The sequence below is a fragment of the Protomyctophum parallelum genome, assembly GCF_964188405.1.
Source record: "Protomyctophum parallelum genome assembly, chromosome: 8".
Lineage (NCBI taxonomy): Eukaryota > Metazoa > Chordata > Actinopteri > Myctophiformes > Myctophidae > Protomyctophum > Protomyctophum parallelum.
In genome coordinates this window covers 35740673-35763752 of record NC_139703.1, presented here as the reverse complement: position 1 = coordinate 35763752, position 23080 = coordinate 35740673, and the positions used below count along the sequence as shown (strand labels likewise).

Genomic DNA, 23080 nt, shown 5'->3' with positions numbered 1-23080 from the left:
CGTCAGGGTAAGAAACTTACATAGCGGAAACTTGCGCCGTTTCTGAAACGCGGTGGGAGGGGCCCAGTGTGTGACCTCATCTCGGAGCTACAGAATGAGCGTAGGGAGAGGGAACATATGGGGCTACCGTCATACTAGACTGTATAAAGGACGGAGGCTTGGGTCCAGTCTGTCACATCAAACAGCGGCGGGGGCGTGGTCCATCCTCATCCTCCTCAGATACTCTCATCGTCACTCATGTCCCAGATCTGCAGTCCAAACACAAACACACAAAAAAACAATTCAATTAAATACTAATGTGTCATACACATACCCACAGTCTGTACATCATTTTGAGTTTAGACACCCTATTGGTCCGACTGTCATTAGAACCGACAACCTATACCTCAAACCCTATTGGTCCGACTGTCATTAGGACCGACAACCTATACTTCTAACCTAACCGCAAAAACGGGAGCCGCGCACGCCCGACCGTTGTTTCCGCAAAAACAACTGTATATTTACTGATGAAAAAAAAAGTTTGGGAAACATTTGGATTGGTTGGTGGACTAGCGAATTGGTTTGCTTGGAGGAAGCAGTAGGTTTCCCTTGAAAAGGAGAGAGAGAGAGAGAGGGGGGGGGGGGGGGGTGCGCTTGGGAAGATTTACGCAATAGTGTGTCAGTAAACAACAGTGGTATTCTCACAGTAGCAGATTCTTCACATGCTTTCTTCCATAAGACGCAATTCGCATACCTCTAACAGCGTCTGGAATGTTGCACGCTCATGGCACTCACACTCAGTGTGTGAACCGTATTCTCTCTCACTCACACACACACACACACACACACACACACACACACACACACACACACACACACACACACACACACACACACACACACACACACACACACACACACACACACACACACACACACACACACACACACACACACACACACACACACCACACACACACACACACACACACACACACATTCGATCGACACCTACACGACACATTGCGTTGAGTGAGTGATGCTGTGCCAAAGTACAGTCAAAGTTGAAATATTTTTTTTACAAGCGAATTTCAACATGTCAACGTGGGTAATTTAGCACCAACAATATGCCAGGAAACTCGAAACCTCATCCTTCAGAAACCTCATGTCTCGAAGAAGAATTAAGAAGAAGACATTTGGAGAATGTTTAGGCCATTCTGAAAGCTATAATTCCTTTGCCCACTGAATGTGGCCCGAGCAAGGGACCCGACATTGCGTTCACACCTGCATTCAAAAGGTGTCCACTTGGGACTGATTGACATATTTGAATGTCCCGAGAGTGGCATTTAATGTTTTGCCTCCCCCATCTACAAAACGCTAGACTATAAACTGGTCTAGATTTTGATACAAAAGAGCCGTGTCACCCTCAACCCCACCGCTGGGGTTTTGGCCGTCGGTTGCAATGTTTTTTTTAAATAGACAAGAGAGCAGAGAGAGCAGCCTGTCTGAGAGCAGAGAGAGACAGACAGACAGACAAAGAAAACTATAATTATACACATCATTACAGTAATTGCTGCATGTGGAGGTCCTCTCTGTGAATGACTTCAGAAACTACGGGGAGCAAGGAAAGGAGTGAAGAGAGTGGGGGGGGGGGGGGGGGGGGGGGGGGGGGGGGGAAGGACTCATCATGGGGAGGGAGCGTGGAAGGAAGCCAGGCGAGTATATGACCAGTGTAGCAGTGTTGTTTTGGCCGCAAATTTAGACAGTTTCTTGAATAGTTTCATTTAGTTTTAGTCACATTTTAGTCACCTGAATGTTTAGTGTTAGTCTAGTTTTAGTCGACAAAATATCATACGATTTTAGTAGACTAAATCTACAGTAGTCCAACAAAATGTGTTTTGGCGGGCATGGATGCCGTCGTAATGACGCTTTCACTTGCTGAAAAAAGCCGTTCTACAAGCACAACACGTCGCAGCACGACGCGTTGTGAGCTTGAAGATCGGCTATTTTCAGCATGCAACTAATTGTAAAATGACTTATGCTGGATAGCTTGTCCACTAGTCCCTTCATAACATTTTAGTTTAGTTTTTATTTGTTGCCGAAATTGTCAATACATTACAGTCTTAGTTTTAGTCATCATAGGTTAGTTTCCATTTAGTTTTTGTCAGCGAAAAAAGTTAGTCGACGGACTTTTTTCGTCTTAGTTTTAGTCGACGAAATCGATAGAGGGGATATGGTGTGGTGCAGTCGCTCAAAGTCTTCAGAGCAGTGGATCTTGCAGCTCTGTCAGGTTCGTTCGTATATACAGTGTGTAGAGAGAGTTGCTCCAGAGAGTTCCAGGGAAGTGTGGAGAATCAGGGACAAATTCATATCAAAGCTGCAGGGCCTTGGCTATTATGTCCCCCCCCCTCATTGCTGCCTGGTAGCGGCCATCAAAAGGACAACTAGCAAAAGGCCGCTTTGAAATAGAGCGACACTGGAGCCCCTCTCTGGACAGTCGCCATGCCTTGCTGCATGCGTGCGTGTATGTGTGCGTGCGTGTGATCCTTTGTGCAAAATGAAAGAGGCTGAAAAGAGGCAAGCACAAGCAGGAGGGGGGGGGGGGGGGGGAGACCTTACGTAACATGAATAGCTCTGGCTAAACTGAACAGCTTTACTACTTTCATTCAAGCTCGGCTGAATAGTTGGGATGTTTCTCAACTGTTTACTCAGTTGTGGCAACCCATAGGTTTGTGCAAAAAAAAAAACCCAAAAGAAACTAGATAAAAATAAATCACTTCCAAATTGTAACGTTTTCACTTCGGACACATCTTTTATTATTCTTCCAGCTGTTACAGAAAGCTAGCCATTGAAGTCATTTTCAGTGACATGGCCTTTGTGAATAAATGTGGTAAAAACTAGGTCCTAGGATATAAACATGAGGGGGAAAACACCCGGGGGAAATGAACCCTAGCATCTATTCTGCACATTTGGTGGAAATAGCAGATCTTGAAGCTCGCAACACACGTCAGTTTGTAGGTCAGCTATTTTTGGCGAAGCGATTTGATGTACAGTAGAGGGGGGAAAAAAGGAAGATGCCTTGCCTATTATAAACACATCTGGTCAACAAAGTATATATAAACTGTAAGTGGTTAATACATTAATTCAATTGTTAATTGGACTAGACTTTGACACAGAGGCCTCTGGTTTCGGAGTGGTAAACTGGCACACTTGGCCATGTTTAACCACTCACCTCAACGCAGTGTTTTCTGTGAGTTCCGTGCTGCACATTAACAGAATCTCTTGTCAGCGATTCCGAGAGTATTGGGAGTGGAAAGCGTTGCACCGTGGATGTGCCATTCCTGGTGGTGGGTGGGTCAGCAATATTCCGCTGACAATGTACAATGTTAAGTGTGATTAATGACAACCATATCTATCCAAATATGACATCCCTGTTCCCCTTTAGCCCCTTTAGCCCATTTAGGACGTGTGGAGCAGTCCTAACCCATGGATTGCGAGGACGTGTAAACACGTCCTATAGCGCATTTTCATTGATATCAAACGAAAGAAACATATTACGATTTTTCTTCTTTAGTTTTTTGGTATCTCCTTCTGCACCATACTCCTTGCTCTTAAAGAAATAATTCAGGCACATGGCTAGTTTGTGAATCTATCCAACTATAAATCCTACTATCCTACCCCTGCCATGTATACATTGTTGACCTCCGGTCAACAACGTATACATGGTTTATTGAGTGGTTGCTTATCCTCCTTCAAAACGAGAGGCCAGTGCGTACAACAAGCTTGCATTATAGAAAATACTTAATCTTCTTATCTTTCTTCATTAGTAGAAACATATCACATACAAGCACCACCGCAGACAGCATGTCAGAGGGATTGTCAATGCCCAGCACAAGGTTTTATCTCTGAACCAGCCTTATCTCTCCTGGACCTCCTAACACTGGGCACGAAACTGGATGTCGGATGTTTAGCTCAAGACCACTTTAAGCCATGTATAATCTGTGTGTGTGTGTGTGTGTGTGTGCGTGCGCGTGTGTGTGTGTGTCTGTGTAATCAGTTAGTTGATATAACAATACTATTCGTGGCGAGTTGTTGAAAAAAAGGCTGGGATTTGATCAGATAAAGCAGCTTTTGGTTGGGAGCTGTGGGCCTGTAGAATCAGTGCCAGCTTTGTGCTGCTTGCTGATTATTATTCTTTCGGCAAAACAATATGCCTCGATCTGCTTGATGGTCTGTATACGCCAGCCACTCTGTAGCAGGGCTGCAGCTATCCATTATCGTCTCAGCCACAGTGTTTGATTTCGTCGACTAAAACTAAGACGAAAAATGTTCGTCGACTACCTTTTTTTACTGAGGAAAACTAAATGGAAGCTAAATGAAAACTAAGCTATGAAGACTAAATATACTGACAAAATTACGTCAACAAATAAAAACTAGACTAAAATGTTAGGAAGGCACTAGTGGATGAAGAGATCCAGTATAAGTCATTTTACACTTGGTTGCATGCTGAAAATAGCCAATCTACAAGTTTGAGCATGTAGATCGGCTATTATCAGCAAGTGTCATTGCAACGGCATCAAGGCCCACCAAAATACATTTTAGTAGATTAAATCAACTGTAGCTTTAGTCGACTAAAATCACATGACATTTAGTCGACTAAAACTAGACTAACACTAAAACATTCCAGGGGACTAAAATATGACTAAAACTAAATGTTTCAGTCCAAAGACTATGACTAAACTAAAATAGAAATTTGCTGCCAAAAACAACACTGCTTAGTCATGATTCTATCGATTTTTGATTGATGATTGAATCGACAAAAACTAAAAAACTCTAATTTATTTTAATTTTATAGATTAAATTGATAAATCAGACTACGCTTTTCTTTTTACTTCTGTGGTGGTCGGTGTCATTTATGTTATAAAAACATCCAGCATCTTAAAAATGTTGCAACAGAGAGGTTTTAAATAAAATATAGTTTGACCTAAACTTAAACGTATAATAGCCGAGTTGTCTCTATACTTGGTGTTTCCCACCTCTACACCAAACTTTTTTTTTGCCAAAAAATAGCTGATCTGCATGCTCACAACGTATCGCATCGCAACACGTTGTTAACTTGTAGATCTGCTATTGTTGCCGAATGTTAACCCCCCCCCCCCCCCCCCCCACCCCAGAATAGGGATGCTTGAGATCAAGTGGTTACCTCCAGTAATTACATTTTGACTTCCCGGATGCAAATTTGTTGCTGAGCAGCATCTGCCAAAAATTCAAATAAGCAATTCTGCTTAATTATATATGCTGCTAAATTGTATTTTTGCTGCCCCGGGCAGCTTATTGATCTGCTTGTCGGGAAGCATCTTACTGTCGAGTTACTGTATCTCTGTGAATAATTTGACTATTTCTTTGGCGGAGGCGTGTTGCGGAGGAACCAGTTAGCTAAACACAAACAGAAGAACGTAATTCTGGGATGTGAAATGTGTTCATATTCATAAGGACATTATTTTGCTGCCCAATTAGAATGGCTCATATCTCGATCGGTGGGCGATCTCCATGGTTTTGACCCAAAGGGACAACAATGCTCGGTCTTCATTTCAGGAAGCATCTCGTTTTGGAATATAAACGCTTTTATGTACTGTAGAGAGACTTTTGGATGGACCAGCGTGAGGTAAGAACGGATGATTATGCCTCCCAGTTTTTGGGGGGTAACGGAGTTAAAGGCCATCCCAGGGAGAGGTAATAATAATAACAACAACAACAACATGGCTTCCAGGAACCCAGCCTAAATATGGGTGGCCCCAGTGGGGGTTCCAAACGTTAAGCCCTTTAACTCGTGTTAACAGCAGCCTTTACCCACTACCCTACACGGCACCGCACTGCCACCGATGGCAGACTATACACTCTTAAAACACACACATCTGCTTTGCATATCAGAGCTTGACACCAAAGCACAAAGTCTAGCTTTCATCAGAGAGATATTGGCTTCCATCCCACCAGCAATTATACTCATGGGCCACACAGGGCGACGTGCTTTATAGTCGTTGGATACAGTGCAGCGTTTTGGCTGCATGCTGTATCGTATAGTATCCTAATCTGGGATATTAAAAGTACTGTGGAGACTGGAGACCCATCCTGAAAGCATCAGTGGTGGAAAGTGACAAAGTACTTTTACTTAAGTACTATACTTAATTACAATTGAGGTATTTGTACTTTACTTGAGCATTTCCAATTTCCAGTACTTTTACTTCTACTCCACTGCATCTCAGAGGCAAAATTTGTACTTTTACTTCACTACAATTATTTGAAAACTTAAGTAACTTTGGAGATTTTAGTTTTGATTAGAAAACATACATTAACCATTTCGGCCATTTGAAAATAGCCATTTCGTCCATTTGAAAATAGCCAATCTACAAACTCACAATGCGTCTCAATGCGACGCATTGTGAGCTTGTAGATCTGCTATTTTCAATAGATTTTGTACACAATTTGAACTTGTGAAATGGCACATTCTGCACAATGAGTACTTTTACTTTTAGTACTTTAAGTACATTTTGATGCCGATACTTTTGTACTTTTACTCAAGTACATTTTCAATTCCGTACTTTTACTTGTAACAAAGTAGTTCTAAATTGCAGTATTGGTACTTTTACTTAGGTAAAACAATTGAGTACTTTTTCCACCACTGGAAAACATCATTCACAGTTTAATCCATTTAGGCCCGAGGCTGCGTCTGTTAGTTTTCATTTAGTTTCCATGTAGTTTTCGTCAGTGAAAAAAAGGTAGTTGACGGACATTTTTTCATTAGTTTTAGTTGACGAAAGCAACACTGCACAGTGGTAAAGAAAGTCCCCGCTCACCACCACAGAGGCTGTGGGTTCCAATCCACCGCGGTGCGACCGGCTTTGTCGAGCGTCTATTCAGTATTCAAGTCATTTTGTAGTCCTACTGTACGTTACGGTCCAAGTGGCACCAGCTCCCGTCCGCATCTCATTGTAAATAACAACTTTCGTGTTCTGACTTTTGACCTCTGACCTTTAGATCACCCGCCATTTTGAATTATATGAAAAACAGTTCAAATGTATCTCCTCCCAGGATCTTTGATCAAAAAGCATGAAAAGTTTTTATGAGCAAATGAAAATTGCTGGTTTGTGAAAATTCTTCTCTATTTCTAATACATACATGCAGCGTCATATGCTTTTGCAACTGTACAGTACTAGAATTTCGCGGCCCTAACGGGCCGCTCATCCCAGAGTTACGTTGCAGCGCACTATGGGAAGAAGGAAATTGCGCGAGTTGACTCCACATGTAGTAACGGATGGGTTATTAGTTATTATTATGTGTCCTTATTAGTGTAGTGTAGTCAACACGTTATGGCTCATACACACTGCCCGGCATTTGCTCCGATTATGCTGTCGGGGAGCATTTTTGGCGCTCGCCGACAAAACCCCTGATCTGACGTTAAGCGGTGCCCAAAAGGTAGATCACGATCTACCAGTAGATCACAAAGGCTTTGCAGGTAGACCACATGACATGCCCCTAAAAATATATATAATTTAAATATAAAAAACGATTTTTGCATCTGCTGCTTGAGATGACCTGAGATGACTTGATTGATTGACATCAAAAAGGGCCTGTCAGCTCAAACACACAATGCAATACTTGTTGTTGCGTACAATCATCAGTAGCAAAGTCAAATACCAACAAAAAGAAACCCTACCATTTCCATTTCCCCCCCTCTATTTCCCATTCCATGTGCGTTTGTCTTATATGTAGCCTATGAAAGGCCCCTCAATTACATTTTGTAACTATTTTCAGCAATGGGATGATAGTTTTATTTGGTGGGTATATGTTGTTGAGCTGGTCGTTTTGAAAGTAGCTCTCAAGTTAAAAAAAGTGTGGGCACCCCTGGTATAGATGATTAGATATATATATTCATTCCGTCGGTAAATCCCTGTAGGCTACCCACATATTGGTAGAATATATTAGTCCAATATTGGCGTTATGCATTTCACTTGAATAATGTTGTGTGAGAAAGACAGAGTTATTTAATGAAACTCAATATTATAACGTCCTGTCTTGCTACATGCCGCAGCGCCGCCCTGTGTGTAGCTTGTGATAAAAAAACAAATGATGTAGCCGCTGCCTATATGCATCGGGTCTGGATCGCATGTTGGTGAACTCTTGCAGTGTGTGATCCGTGGTCGGCGACTCGGCGATCAATCGTTTAGTGTGAAAGCCACAAAGAAATAATGACGATTTAAAAAGAAAACACTCCTGCAGTGTGAAATGCACAACGATCTGATGAGTCGCCGACAACTGTAAAACTCCTCCACTGTGTAGGGGCCATTACACGACGTGGTGTTTGTCGATGGTGTGGTGAAGTGTTCGCCTGTCCGGAACTATTTTTTACAGCAGCCAGAGGGGGAGGGGGCAGGATGAGCTGGTGTGGAGCAGAGGCTCCAATGAGAAGACGGTACAGTGTTGCCAGGTTCGCGAATTGTAAGCGAGTAGTGTGTGTAAGTAGCGTGGTGAAAGGCCTTGTTTATGGGCCTGTTTTGTTGTTTCTGGGCCTGTTTTAATAGACTAGTGGGGCGACCAGTGGAGTTGCCAGGTCCGCAAGTTTTAGCTCTTGCCTTCGGACCACAAGGTTGTGTGTTCAAATCTGGGTACTGACAACTCAGCTAGTCAGTCTTATTTGTGCATATTGGTCTTATTGCGTATCGTCTTCTTTCTTGGTCCCGCCTTATCGCTGCTTGCAGCTATCTTATCATTATTATTGAAGGTGGTAACTACGGAGCCCCTAAGTGGCCCTGGTAACAAAATATATTTTATCTCAAGAAAGGAAAAAAAGCAAGCAAACAAGAAGAAAAAGAAGGATGTTCCTGTGGTCATAGAAAGGCTTTAAGTTAACTCCTAAAGACAGAACTCCTAAGGGAAAGGAGAGAGATGCGAGAAGCAGAGAAGATTAGCAGCTTAGAACAGAGCCAACAGTGCTGGGAACACTTTATTTGTTCAAACCTATACGTCTCATTACATCACCTGCGTGGCTTACAGGTGTTACTCTGCACTGCAATGCATAAACCTCATCTGTTCTTTCTTCTCTCATATCCTCACCACGGGGGGAAGAACTACATCTCCCAGGATAAATGCACTCACCACGGGGGGAAGAACTTCATCATGCGAAGAAATACAAACATCACATGGAGGTGGCTTTGGCTTGGAAATTTCCCTAAACAATGACAACAATAGTTGGCGTGTGTGCATATATGCGTGCGTGCGAGAGAGAGAGAGAGCGAGAGAGAGAGAGAAAACATTTTGAAACCCTGGATAAATGCATGTCCACGCATGAACATGCACACACACCCCTCCATAAATCACACATACACCGCACACACGCGGACGTTCGTCCACAACAAACACATGCACACTTGTTCGTGCAGGAACTCATAATCACACACATACGTACACACACGTGTGTGTGTGTACGTATGTGTGTTACAGACGTGCGTAATATTTGACTTATGGGCTATTGGTTGAATAAAGGAAGATGTGAATAAATGATAAAAGTTGCGGTGTACAGTTTCCGCAGGGTTTGAGTTACCAACATAAAGGCCTCCACTCAGCTGTGAAATGGCAGCGCTTTCAAGACACAAAGGAAGAGACAAGCTCTCCATTCACCTGAGGGGTGGAGGAGGAGGGCGGATTGGATTGGACGGGGGGTGCTGGCGTACAGTACAGTACGGTACAGTCATTTGAACACTCCTTTCGGCTTTATTATGTGTACCACTGCAGTGTACAAAAATGACACGCAATGGTCAAATTCACACTCCAATTCTCCCGCCTTTGTATTCGTGGGATACACAAGTACAGTAAAAGCAAGTAGCCTCCTGTGGCCCATATAGGGCAGGAACCTATCCCATTTATGTAGTGAAGTACACACCCATGGAGCTAGTACAGTATATGTCTTCATGTACAAGTACACCCCCATGGAGCTATAGTACAGTATATGTCTCAGTACACCATGGAGTTAGCACAGTATACGTATGTCTCAGGGACTTATACTCCCAATCCAGTGGCACTGGTCCCATTTCTATAGTCTTTGGTTAGTCTCCCAAGACAGACTGTTGACTCACGTCAACTGGAAAAAGAGGGCGCTGTTTTTTCCTTTATTTTTTGACGATGGGTTCTCAGATCACACCCCCCCCCCCCCCAAAAAAAAAGAAACATCTAGCCTAGCCTGTGCTCACGTGCACACATGGAATGAAGAAATATTCCTTGTGTCATGTGCCACAGCGGAATGTCGAGTGAAATTCTAACAAGCCAAATTCCACCATTCCATTCCATTCCGTCAGGCCTTCATCAGCATGGGAGAGGAATCCGCTGCGTGGACATTTTACCAATAGAGTGGCTGCTGTATCAAAGCTTGGAGGTTATACTCTCATAACGCCGGTTCTCTAATGAGTGAGGTGTCTAATATGAGTTTGCACCTTTTCATACATACTTACAGAGTCATATACGACTGTACAGTATGCGTCCAAGTTAATGTAGTCAATTTGCAGACCTGGCCATTTTCGGTGTGGGTCACTGTCGTGTGACAGACAATAAATTAGGCCTGAGTAAGTAGTGTCAAAGGTTGTGTTGCTGATGCAAGCAAGTGATAGGCAGTGTTGTTTTTGGCAGCAAATTTAGATTTTAGTTTTAGTCATAGTCTCTTGAATAGTTTTCACTTAGTTTTAGTCACATTTTAGTCACCCGGAATGTTTTAATGTTGGTCTACTTTTAGTCAACTAAATATCATAAGATACTAAATATCGCTGTGATGTGTTGTGAGCTTGTAGATCGGCTATTTTCAGCATGCAAAATGTAAAATGACTTATACCGGGTCTCTTGTCCACTAGTCTCTTCCTAACATTTTAGTCCAGTTTTTATTTGTTGACGAAATTGTCAATATATTCTTAGTCTTAGTTTTAGTCATCATAGCTTAGTTTTCATTTAGTTTCCATTTAGTTTTCGTCAGTGAAAAAAGGTAGTCGACGAACATTCTTCGTCTTATTTTTAGTCGACGAAATCAACACTGTTATGGTGACAGGCAAGAGGGATCAGACATAAACTCAACAAATTCGGATGGTTATTTTCACTCGGATTCTTCTGAAAATGCCACAGTTCCTTGTATAGTCGCATACAGCACATTTAACTTTCTGTGCTAATACAGATCATTATCGTATTAGAACCTGAGCAATTACAGGTCAAGTGTTTTGCTCTAAAATGGCCTGACTAATGGATTGTTGACTGGTGTCCCACAGGGCTCTGCACTTGTTCCCCCTCGGCAGAATATTTGTCTGTGGGAAAATCTTATCTACAAGCTCCCGTCACAAGCTTGTAGATCAGCTCTTTTTGCTGAATGTTCTCCTATTCACGCCACTAGGGATCATTAGGGCTGTCACCATAACAAATGTAAGTTGACATTTAATTGTCACACAAATAATTAACGATCAAGGATTTAATTGTGTTTATTTGCATTCAATGCATTGAACAACTGGAACGCCACAATTCATATTTCTTCTGTTTTGCCTTTCAGGACTTCATATAATGACAAATTACACAGAGCAGATAACTTAAATGTACAAAGAAATCACCGACTCATTTCACCATGTTTTTTCTTTCCAAAAAGAAAGTACAAAACAGCGGAAATAAGCCTAGTTGATCTACAAACTTAAAGATCTCGTAGATCTGCCATATCAGCTATGTTAATGCATGGACATTTTCCAAAATAGAAACGCTTGACGATTGTACAAAATAATTATTGGGATTATCTCAAATTATTGTGATTAGGCGATTATGTAATAAATGTGACTCGCCGAGGGTTCATGTGGTTTAATGGAAGGAATAAGCTTCATTCACTTCTCATGTCCAGGATTAGGAACGCATGAGTGTCCAATCAAAAGCCCACTCACTACCACTACACACTGCACCATGCTCTGCTCCATGAGCTGTCCAGGCAACACATTGAAAACTAATTCCATAAAACCAAACCCATTGCGACTTAGAGCATGTTCCAGGCTTCTCAAACAGTCAGAACATTGTGGTTACAAAGTTGTAGGGCTGTCAGATTCATAATGGATCACGTACGGTAAGTACAGTACAGTACTGCATGTACTGTAGTCCTGCCCGTGAAAGCTTTGGATGAGCTATAGTGTGGGAGTATAGCTTCCTCCTTGCTTGTACTTCTTGTTCGGTGCGATTGTACAACACACTAAATAACACATTTAGACACGAGACCATATTCTACAAAATGTGTTCTGAATCATGACAGTTTTTTGAAAACCCTATGTTTCTATATCAGTGGTGCTCAACCTTTTTCTATGTCAAGGACCACCCGGAATTCTCTGTATTTGGCCACGGAAAATATGTTGTTTTCAGGTACCACCGCATGCAGAAGCAAAGATTCAAAAATATTTCTACAAGCTCTAAATAGATCTACAAGCTCGTAGTGCGGCACTCGGTGCCGCGCTACAGAATGGGTTATAAGATATGAAATTTTAGCATCATTCTATCTATACTGTTATGTAGTATGAGTTTACCACAAACAAAACACCTACATTAGACCTGAAGAAATACACAATCCATGTAGGATCTGCCATTGCTGCTGTGGCTGTTCATTAAATAAAATTAAAAAAGAGCCGCCGAAGGTGCATCCAGCCCCGCACGTCTTTTCCTCCCTGCAATACCACCGATTATTATGTCCTTTATTTTGACCTGAACGTGGCCTTTTCCGGCGGGGTAAAGGTCAGCTGGGGTGCAGCCAGCTGACCGACTCCCACCCGAAAAGAAAGACCCTCGGATGATCCGCTCTCAAGTGGTCCCGTTCATAGACACCCCCCCCCCCCCCCCCCCCCCAACATGTTACGCCTCGATTGAGATCAGACACAGCTTGGGTTGAGCTTTGGGTCAAAGTGCTCAAACTCTACCATGGACTGAAAACTCTCCCCCCAGGTCTCTTCTCGTCATGTTGTGAATGATCACTCTGTGCTCTGCCACTGTGTGTGTGTGTGTGTGTGTGTGTGTGTGTGTGTGTTGTGGTGGAACATCGGAATAATGTCGCCAATAATGTCGGGGCAGAAACCTCCCATCTCCATGTTTACAACTGTAGTTTGTTTGGTAAATTAGTGCCCCGTTACTCCCAGTCGTGCAAGAGTGCCACCACTAACATAGTGAAAATAGCACATTTTTATTTTAGTTTTAGTCATAGTCCTTTCAATAGTTTTAGTCACATTTTAGTCACCTGGAATGTTTTAGTGTTTAGTCTAGTTTTAGTCGACTTAATATCATAATATTTTAGTCGATTAAATCTACAGCTGATTTAGTCCACTAAAATGTATTTGGGCGGCCCTTGATGCCGTCGTAATGACGGTTTTTACACTTGCTGAAAATAGCCGATCTACAAGCGCGACGTGTTGTGAGCTTTGTGAGCTTGTCCCTTTCTTAACATTTTAGTCTAGTTTTTATTTGTTGACAAAATTGTCCATTATATTTAGTCTTAGTTTTAGTCGAGGAAATCAACACTGCTTCATATACTAATAGGAAAAAGGAAGGGTTTTGGACATGCTGTTTGCATTTAAACAGGAACAGGAAGGCGAGGAGGGGCATCCCATCCACCGACTAACCCAATGACCTGCGACACAACATGGGCTCGTCTAAACACACTCGTACAGCAGTTCCTGTGACGTTATGCAACCGTAAGCTGGTTTCTAATTCTGGCCAGGTTATGGTTATGGAGGTAAGGCCCCTTTAGTGGGTTTGTGGGCCCTACACTATATGCATGCAGTCATTTAGGCCCGACGTCGAAATTAAAAAAATCATGACAGTTTTCTGGAATACCTCATGTTTCTATCAGTGGTGCTCAATATTTCATCTCAAGGACCCCCACAAATTATAATTAATTGGACGCCGACCTCCATCTGACAAAATGTTGTTTCAGGGACTCCAGACCCCCAGAAGCAAACATATGAGTTAAAAACGTTCGCTCTGAAATAATATATATTCAATGATTTGTGCCATATTTTCACGATAAAAAATAAATACGAGCTTGCCATTTTTCAATAGCTAAATTATAACAACGCTTCAAAACACCACAAGGGGTGGGTCCCCGTCCTGAATGGGCTAATGTAAAAATATGATCTCTAGCGGGTTCTGATGTCACTGGATTTAATAATTAATAAAAAAAAATGATTATGATTAGTGCACTTAGTACTGACTATGTTTGGGTCAAGGGCAGGGTCAGGATTTGGGCAGGGCTGTCCTCCCGGGCAGGATATCCATCTTATCGAGTCGACAAGCCTCATAGTGGTGGTGGTGGCCAAACAGACATGCCTAGGGTGACCAGATCCAAACTGTTCATTTGAGGGACAGAAGTATGGCTTGTGTAGGACAAGTGGGATGGGGGGACCCCGGCCCCCCCATCTCACTTGTCCCACACAAGCCATACTGGGGTACCGGGTTAGCAACTTACTACTTGAGTGGCTATTACATGCTTTGATGTCATATTCGACCATAGGCCTATTGGCTATCATTTATAAACTCCTCTGGTGTCTCACATTTTGTTTTAAAATCATGCTTTATTTTTATGCTATTTTAACAGGATTAAAAACACATCTTACAGGGTCTCAATTTGAACACTGATGGCTGCCAGTCACAATGTGGGACAGGGTCTCAATTTGAACACTAGATGCCTGCCAGGCACAATGTGGGACGCCTGAAAACTCTTGAAATGAGGGACTGTCCCACGCGAAGAGGGACATCTGCTCACCCTAAACAGAGGCATGCCTCTGTTTAGCCATCTGATTGGTCCTCTGCACAATGCTCTCTGATTGGAAGGAAAAGGGCTGGTGACGCCCGCTGTCTTCTGCAGGCCCTCGCCAGCCAGTAAGACGACTTGTGTTTGCAGTAAACACACTTGATTAAAATAAACAATCAATCATTATCATCATCAATTGGCCCGGCTATGCTATACATCATTTTCTAAACCAATGGAAATGGTTTAACCCATTCAGGACGGGATGGAAACCCCTTCTGGTGTTTTAAGCATTGTATACTTGTAGCTGTTGAAAAATAGGAGACCTACACAAGCTTGTAGATCTGCTATTTATTTATCGTGAAACTGTGGCGCAAATCTATGCATATGTATGCACGTTTTTACCTCAAATCTTTAAAAGGAGGGGTTGAAACGACACTCAAATAAGTATTTAGGGTTTTAGTTTAATGCTCTTTGAATAGTTCCAGATATCTTGATTTTTACACTCATCGTGACAACTACAAAACAAATGCCATACCACAGAGAATACCATAAAATATTATTATTATCACTTGAGAAAAGCTACAGTACTGCATTTACTGATGTGTTACAGAAGAACGGTAAACACGATTGGTTTTCTGGTTTTCAGTCAAATATAACTATACAGTATGTTAAGAAAAATAAACATGGAGTGTGAAAGCAGGTAGAGAGAGGGGGGGGGGGGTATGGTGGGTTGTGGGCAGTGTTGATTTCGTCGACTAAAAACTAAGACGAAAAATGTTCGTCGACTACCTTTTCTCACTGACGAAAACTAAATGGAAACTAAATGAAAACTAAGCTACGATGACTAAAACTAAAACCAAATATACTGACAATTTCGTCAACAGATAAAAACCAGACTTAAAATGTTAGGAAGGGACTAGTGGACAAGAGATCCAGTATAAGTCATTTTACAATTAGTTGCATGCTGAAAATAGCAGATCTATAAGCCCACAACGCGTCGCGCTGGGCTTGTAGATCAGCTATTTTCAGCAAGTGAAAAAAACACTCATTACGACGGCATCAAAACACATTTTGTTCGACTAAATAAACTGTAGATTTAGTCGACTAAAATCTTATGATATTTAGTCGACTAAAACTAGACCAACACTGAAACTAAATTAAAACTATTTGAGAGACTATATAACTAAAAAACTCAAATCAAAATCTAGCTGCCAAAGACAACAGTGGTTGCTGTGGGGATTACAGTGTGGTGTGGGAACAGGGTAAGTGTGCAGGTCCCAGCGAGGGTCGTGTCCCTGGCTATATTTTGATAAACTCCTGGGTCTGCAGGGTAATCAAACAAAACAGCCTCCTGCCAAGAGAGATAGAGGCAGCTCTCCTACTGAACTCTATAGTGAGGAGATAAAGTAGACCTTTTAAGCAGTTATACCATTACTTATAAGAGTGTGCACCATCGCTGTGCTCAAGCAAGGTCACAGAGAGACAGAAAGGTGTCTGAAAAAGTAGAGACACGTCAGAGCTCTTCTAGACCAGGGGTTCTCAACGTTTTTGGCCCCCTCCCGACCCCCAATATAAATTGACTGCTACAATAACTTTAATAATAGAGACAACACACCATAAATAAATACTGAAACCAGATATAATCATTAGGGAAGGTGTATGCATGTACTATGTGTACTATATGTAAACTCTTCATTTCCATTTTCCAGTGATTCAGTTTCAAAAATAATAATCAAATAATAATAATAATTTGGGGATCCCCCAAAATAATTTGGCGACCCCCCCGAGGGGTTGATACCCACTGGTTAAGAACCCATGTTCTAGACAGACATGACAGCTCTAGTTCTAGACAGATATGCGCTTCAAGGGGCGCACCCCCCCCCCCCCCCCCCCCCCCGACCAACGGACTGACACGATCCAATCTAATTTGTGATGTAACAGGTCGCATTTGCTTTCATCCATGTCATTTGCTGTTCATATCCATCTCACATGCGGACCATTCATTTTGGGATACGTACCCCGGGCAATCATTAAAATGTGCCAGTTCTTATAAGATTCCATGACTTATGTTTACAGCCTGTTTATCAGATAACCCTTGAACAATAACGACACATTAATATCTATACCCCTAAAAGGAAAATAATCCTTCCTGAACACAACACGTTCACTGCCATGTTGCTCTTTACATCATACTCCGAGGGTATGACGCAAGAGCAAAATGGCCACTGTGCTCTGAATGTGGTCAACGTTCCCCCTCCCCAAACAGTTCCCCGTCTGTCACTCTGCCTTCGCTTGCTCTGAGCTAGTTGATTTAGTCGACTAAAATTTATTTTGGCAGGCCTTGATGCCGTTGTAATGACTTATTTTACACTTGCCTGAAAATAGACGATCTACAAGCTGCGACGCGTTGTGAGCTTATACTGGATCTCTTGTCCACTAGTCCCTTCCTAACATTTTAGTCTAGTTTTTATTTGTTGACAAAATTGTCAGTATATTTAGTCTTAGTCATCATAGCTTAGTTTTCATTTAGTTTCCATTTAGTTTTCGCCAGTGAAAAAAGGTAGTTGATGAACATTTCTCTTCATAGTTCTAGTCAACAAAATCAACACTGGCTCTAAAGGTTGTCAACAGCCATAACATCTGTGCTAGTTCACGGATTCTCTCTCTCTTAAAGAAATCAATCATTCTTTCTCGATCAATACATTTTCAATCTTTCCTCTGCTCTCTCTTCCAGTTCCTTCCCCCCTCTTCCCTCTCTCTCAGAGTCCTGCAGGCCAGTTAGAACTCTCTCTCTCTCTCTCAAGAGTCCTGCAGGCCAGTTAGAACTCCCTCTCTCTCTCTCTCTCTCTCCCTCTCTCTCTCTCTCTCTCTCAGAGTCCAGTAAGAACAACAAACACAGTCTCTCTCTCGGCTGGGCGTGGTGGCCTGCGGGGCAACAGCTGGGTCCTGTTGTTTCTCCAGGGACAGACAGGGACAGAGGACTCGCCCTCTGTCTCTCTCCACTTTTCCTCTCGGTCTTGAACGAGCAAAGTGGGGCCAACAGTTGCGCTGTACTGTATACTCCTCTCCCACTCTGTCACTCGAAAGCCTTTCTCAGAAGAACTGTGAATTCTGTGTCTTGGAAGACAGCGTTTCATTTATCTCTGTCCGTTTCTCAAAGTATACCACTTTAGGATCACTCAATCTTCAGTTTTTAACTGTCATTCCCGCTTTCCCTCTTCTCTTTCACCCTCTCTCTCCATATTAACCCATTATTAATTATATAAAACATCCGTCACTTTAGATTTGAACCACGTGAACCATTACATTTTCATACTTTGGCGATGCAAAAATATCAGATCTACAAGTGCATAGTAGTGTGTCACTTTGTGAAAATGAGTGCAAATCTTTGAATATACATACAGTACAGTAGTCTAAAGCGACACTTTTAAATTCAGATCTTTGCTTCTGGTGGTCTCTGGATGGATTTGAGATGGCGGTCCGTGGGTCGAATAAATATATACACTATTTGGGGGTTCCTTGACACAAATACGTTTAACCCATTCTGGGCGGGAACCCCTTTTGGTGTTTCAAGCATTACGTTATACTTTAGCTATTGAAACATAGCAGATCTACAAGCTCATAGTGTGGCACCGAGTGCCACGCCATGAACAACCGCCCTTGGAACAACCTATTCTCAGATGGGGTTCCGCGGCCAAATACAGATAATACTGGGGGTCCTTGACGTGAAAAAGGTTGAGCACCGCTGACATAGAAACATGGGGTGTTTTCAAAAAAGCTGTCAGGATTTAGAAGACATTTGTAGAATCGTCCTCAGGTCTAAATGGGTGTGACACTACAGCGATACTACAGTGATAGAAACACATGTTTTGTTTTTGTATTAAGACCTCAGGTCTTAATAATGTGTGGGCTCCTCCTCGGCCCTCTCCCCCCTCCCGTCCTCTCTTCCTGTCTCTCCCTCTATCTCTCCCTCTGGTCTCCATTTCCCTTTCTGACACATTTCCTGTTCTCCGGCAGCGCGCTATCAGTACGGCGCCATCTGATTCACACGCTGCCTTCATGACGCTGTCGAGGCTCTCTCGCCCTAGTGCGAGAAGAACCAATGCGTTGTGTGTGTGTGTGTGTGTGTGTAACGGTGCCAGAATGTCACTTTGCTTGCACTTAATTGGCTTTGTTCATTCATTTCCTTATTGATTACTTATAGGAAGCTTGAATCACCGCGACTCCACAGCAGTGGTTTCCCGTTCGAGTGCTGTGGAGTTTCCCGAGGCACACTGACTGCACAAAGACCCAGGTGTGTGACTGTGTGTTTGGATTTTGTTAATGCCCGGCCGTTACCATAGGGGGGCGATCAGTGGCCAGTGCCAGTAGAATACAAAGAGAAGAAGAAGAAGAAGAAGCCATATCCTGGCCGCATGACCCCGGAAGTAAAAAATAAATAAATAAAATGTCCATTTTGGTGCCGGGGTTGCCGCTGTGTTCTAGAGATAGAACCATTGATATGGTTAGCGCAAGCTCAAATTAATGTTTTATTAAGCTGTTTTATTAAGCTAACATCCTACTTTAATATACAATATCTTATGTCATTTGCGTGCATTTATTTTCCCTAAAAAACTACTTAAAACATATTTTTAACCACTTCAATGTGGCGTCCTTCCTCATTTTGTCTACGCCATAGGCCATTATAATTAATTAATTAATTAATTCAAAATACATAATATACTGTTTGTACAGTATGCACACATGTGAGCTTGAAGAACGGCCATAGAGCGTCCTGACGTCACTCGCTCATCCCCTGGTCTAGTAATTTCTCCATGGAGAACAACATGGGCTCATCTTAAAATCGTCTCATAAGCGTTGTGGTCCCAAAAATAAACAAGCTGTCTCTGCGTTATTGTCGGTGAGGTGTCTCTGTATCTTTTGAGACAGTCAGTCACTCATATTATGATACAGTCTGTTTCTAGCGAAAATTTTACTAATTCAGTAGCAGTAACAATAGCGTTTTCTCTCAGTCAGTTGATTCTTCATATCCATATGAGTGAAGTGGCCCGGGATGACATGTTTATTTTTCAAACAGTGCGGGGGCGTGAACCATGGCCAAAGCATTTCCGGAGGTCCCCGGCCAAAAACGTTGAGAACCCCCTGCTCTATTTTCACTACAGGTGTGATACAGGTGTGCCTTGCGATTGTGACTTGCCCATATTCGATGTGTCTTTATTGGGTCACAACAAAACAAACCCGTTTGTAAACCAGCGAGCGACAGACAGACAGTATATATAAAAGGGATAAGAACCACAGAGCGACAGACAGACAGTATATATAAAAGGGATTAGAACCACAGAGCGACAGACAGACAGTATATATAAAAGGGATTAGAACCACAGAGCGACAGACAGACAGTATATATAAAAGGGATAAGAACCACAGAGCGACAGACAGACAGTATATATAAAAGGGATAAGAACCACAGAGCGACAGACAGACAGTATATATAAAAGGGATAAGAACCACAGAGCGACAGACAGACAGTATATATAAAAGGGATAAGAACCACAGAGCGACAGACAGACAGTATATATAAAAGGGATTAGAACAGAGCGACAGACAGACAGTATATATATAAAAGGGATAAGAACCACAGAGCGACAGACAGACAGTATATATAAAAGGGATAAGAACCACAGAGCGACAGACAGACAGTATAAAAGGGATTAGAACAGAGCGACAGACAGACAGACAGTATAAAAGGGATTAGAACAGAGCGACAGACAGACAGACAGTATAAAAGGGATTAGAACAGAGCGACAGACAGACAGACAGTATAAAAGATTAGAACAGAGCGACAGACAGACAGTATATATAAAAGGGATTAGAACAGAGCAACAGACAGACAGTATATATAAAAGGGATTAGAACAGAGCGACAGACAGACAGTATATATAAAAGGGATTAGAACAGAGCGACAGACAGACAGTATATATAAAAGGGATTAGAACAGAGCGACAGACAGTATATATAAAAGGGATTAGAACAGAGCGACAGACAGACAGTATATATAAAAGGGATTAGAACAGAGCGACAGACAGACAGTATATATAAAAGGGATTAGAACAGAGCGACAGACAGACAGTATATATAAAAGGGATTAGAACAGAGCGACAGACAGACAGTATATATAAAAGGGATTAGAACCACAGAGCGACAGACAGACAGACAGTATATATAAAAGGGATTAGAACATATTTCCATGGTAGCTGGCTTGCGTATATAGAACACACGGTGAGCATAATGAAAAGCTTTAAACCACCACTCAATTAAACAGTCATCGGGCCGCGGCGGAGCCCGCGACGACCGTATGCATGTGTAAACCAGCGTAAACTGCACCTAATGAACTCCTCGGAGCAGGAGAGTGCAAGCTATAACCAAATGGCAATAACAGATGAACTTCAGAGGGTGTGTATATACACGTGTGTGTGTGTGTGCCTGTGTGTGTGCCTGTGTTGCCAGTACAGACCTGCCTAAGTTTAATTAGAACTGTGACTCAAAGCCAACTGACGTGTGGTCAGGGACGCAATCAGGCCCCCTTGGGGCCTCTCTGGGCGCGCACACACACACACACACACACACACACACACACACACACACACACACACACACACACACACACACACACACACACACACACACACACACACACACACACACACACACACACACACACACACACACACACACACACACACACACACACACACACACACACACACACACCTTAGTGAACCGCAGACGAGTCAATCTTTTGATGTGCTGTTAAGACTATCACAGATTCTGTCTTTCATCACAAAGGCAGTTTAATGCCCATTTACTCTGTGATGCTAATCATCGACAACGACATCATCCATTTGATGCGAAACTGAACCACACTTGATACGCCTGCAGTGCACATACCGGCTGGTCAATGGGAGACAGCCAGGCCTTCTACAGTATGTTTCTGCCCCCACCTGGGGGGGGACACCCAGGCCTTCTACAGTATGTTTCTGCCCCCACCTGGGGGGACACCCAGGCATTCTACAGTATGTTTCTGCCCCCACCTGGGGGGGACACCCAGGCCTTCTACAGTATGTTTCTGCCCCCACCTGGGGGGACACCCAGGCCTTCTACAGTATGTTTCTGCCCCCACCTGGGGGGGACACCCAGGCCTTCTACAGTATGTTTCTGCCCCCCACCTGGGGGGGACACCCAGGCCTTCTACAGTATGTTTCTGCCCCCACCTGGGGGGACAGCCAGGCCTTCTACAGTATGTTTCTGCCCCCACCTGGGGGGGACACCCAGGCCTTCTACAGTATGTTTCTGCCCCCACCTGGGGGGGACACCCAGGCCTTCTACAGTATGTTTCTGCCCCCACCTGGGGGGACACCCAGGCCTTCTACAGTATGTTTCTGCCCCCCACCTGGGGGGGACAGCCAGGCCTTCTACAGTATGTTTCTGCCCCCACCTGGGGGGGACAGCCAGGCCTTCTACAGTATGTTTCTGCCCCCACCTGGGGGGGACAGCCAGGCCTTCTACAGTATGTTTCTGCCCCCCACCTGGGGGGGGGGGGACACACACACACACCCAGGCCTTCTACAGTATGTTTCTGCCCCCACCTGGGGGGGGGGGGGGGGGGGGGGGACACACCCAGGCCTTCTACAGTATGTTTCTGCCCCCACCTGGGGGGGGGGGGGGGGGACACACACCCAGGCCTTCTACAGTATGTTTCTGCCCCCACCTGGGGGGGAAATCCGAATGACTCAATTCAGTCATGGCGACTGAGAACTTCATGCACGCAACACGATGCAGACAACAAATAATCACCGTTGTGTTCTGTCCTTTTGGGGGGATAAAAACACAGCGCAGCTTTCCTCCTGCGACACAATGATATTTACGACCTCAATAAGTGGGTTCTGGGCGAGAAAAAAAAAATCCTTCCTTGACATTATAATATGCTTCAGGGCTTTATGAAGTGAGGTTCCTAGTTTGAAGTTAACTGGGAGTTCTAGTTTTTTTGTTCTCGTGTAACAAGATCAGAGGAAACACTGGCAGTGACACAGAGAGGTACAGTACAATAACAACCTCAAGATAATGCTATCTCTGTGTGCACTGCGCGTGCATTCATAATGTGCATGTACTGTACAAGTACGTATTGTGTGTGCCTGAGTGTGAGAAAGACAGAGCTAGAGAAGTGGATGGGGATCTGTATATGAGACAGATGCCATCGACTGTGTGTGTGTGTGTGTGTGTGTGTGTGTGTGTGTGTGTGTGTGTGCGCGC

General features: G+C 43.3%; 1 protein-coding gene across 3 annotated transcripts in view; it reads right to left on the bottom strand.

Moving 5' to 3' along the window:
* Positions 1 to 23080, bottom strand: part of atg7 (ATG7 autophagy related 7 homolog) — a 156374-nt gene that overhangs the window by 1232 nt on the left and 132062 nt on the right. For 2 of the 3 annotated variants that reach the window (XM_083771700.1, XM_083771701.1), the window contains exon 19: positions 127 to 248. In XM_083771700.1, the coding sequence (XP_083627826.1) occupies positions 216 to 248 (33 nt within the window). In that variant the 3' untranslated portion in view covers positions 127 to 215. Of the gene's footprint in view, positions 1 to 126; positions 249 to 23080 lie in introns of those variants that run through there. The other variant, XR_014569661.1, reaches the window with a different exon arrangement.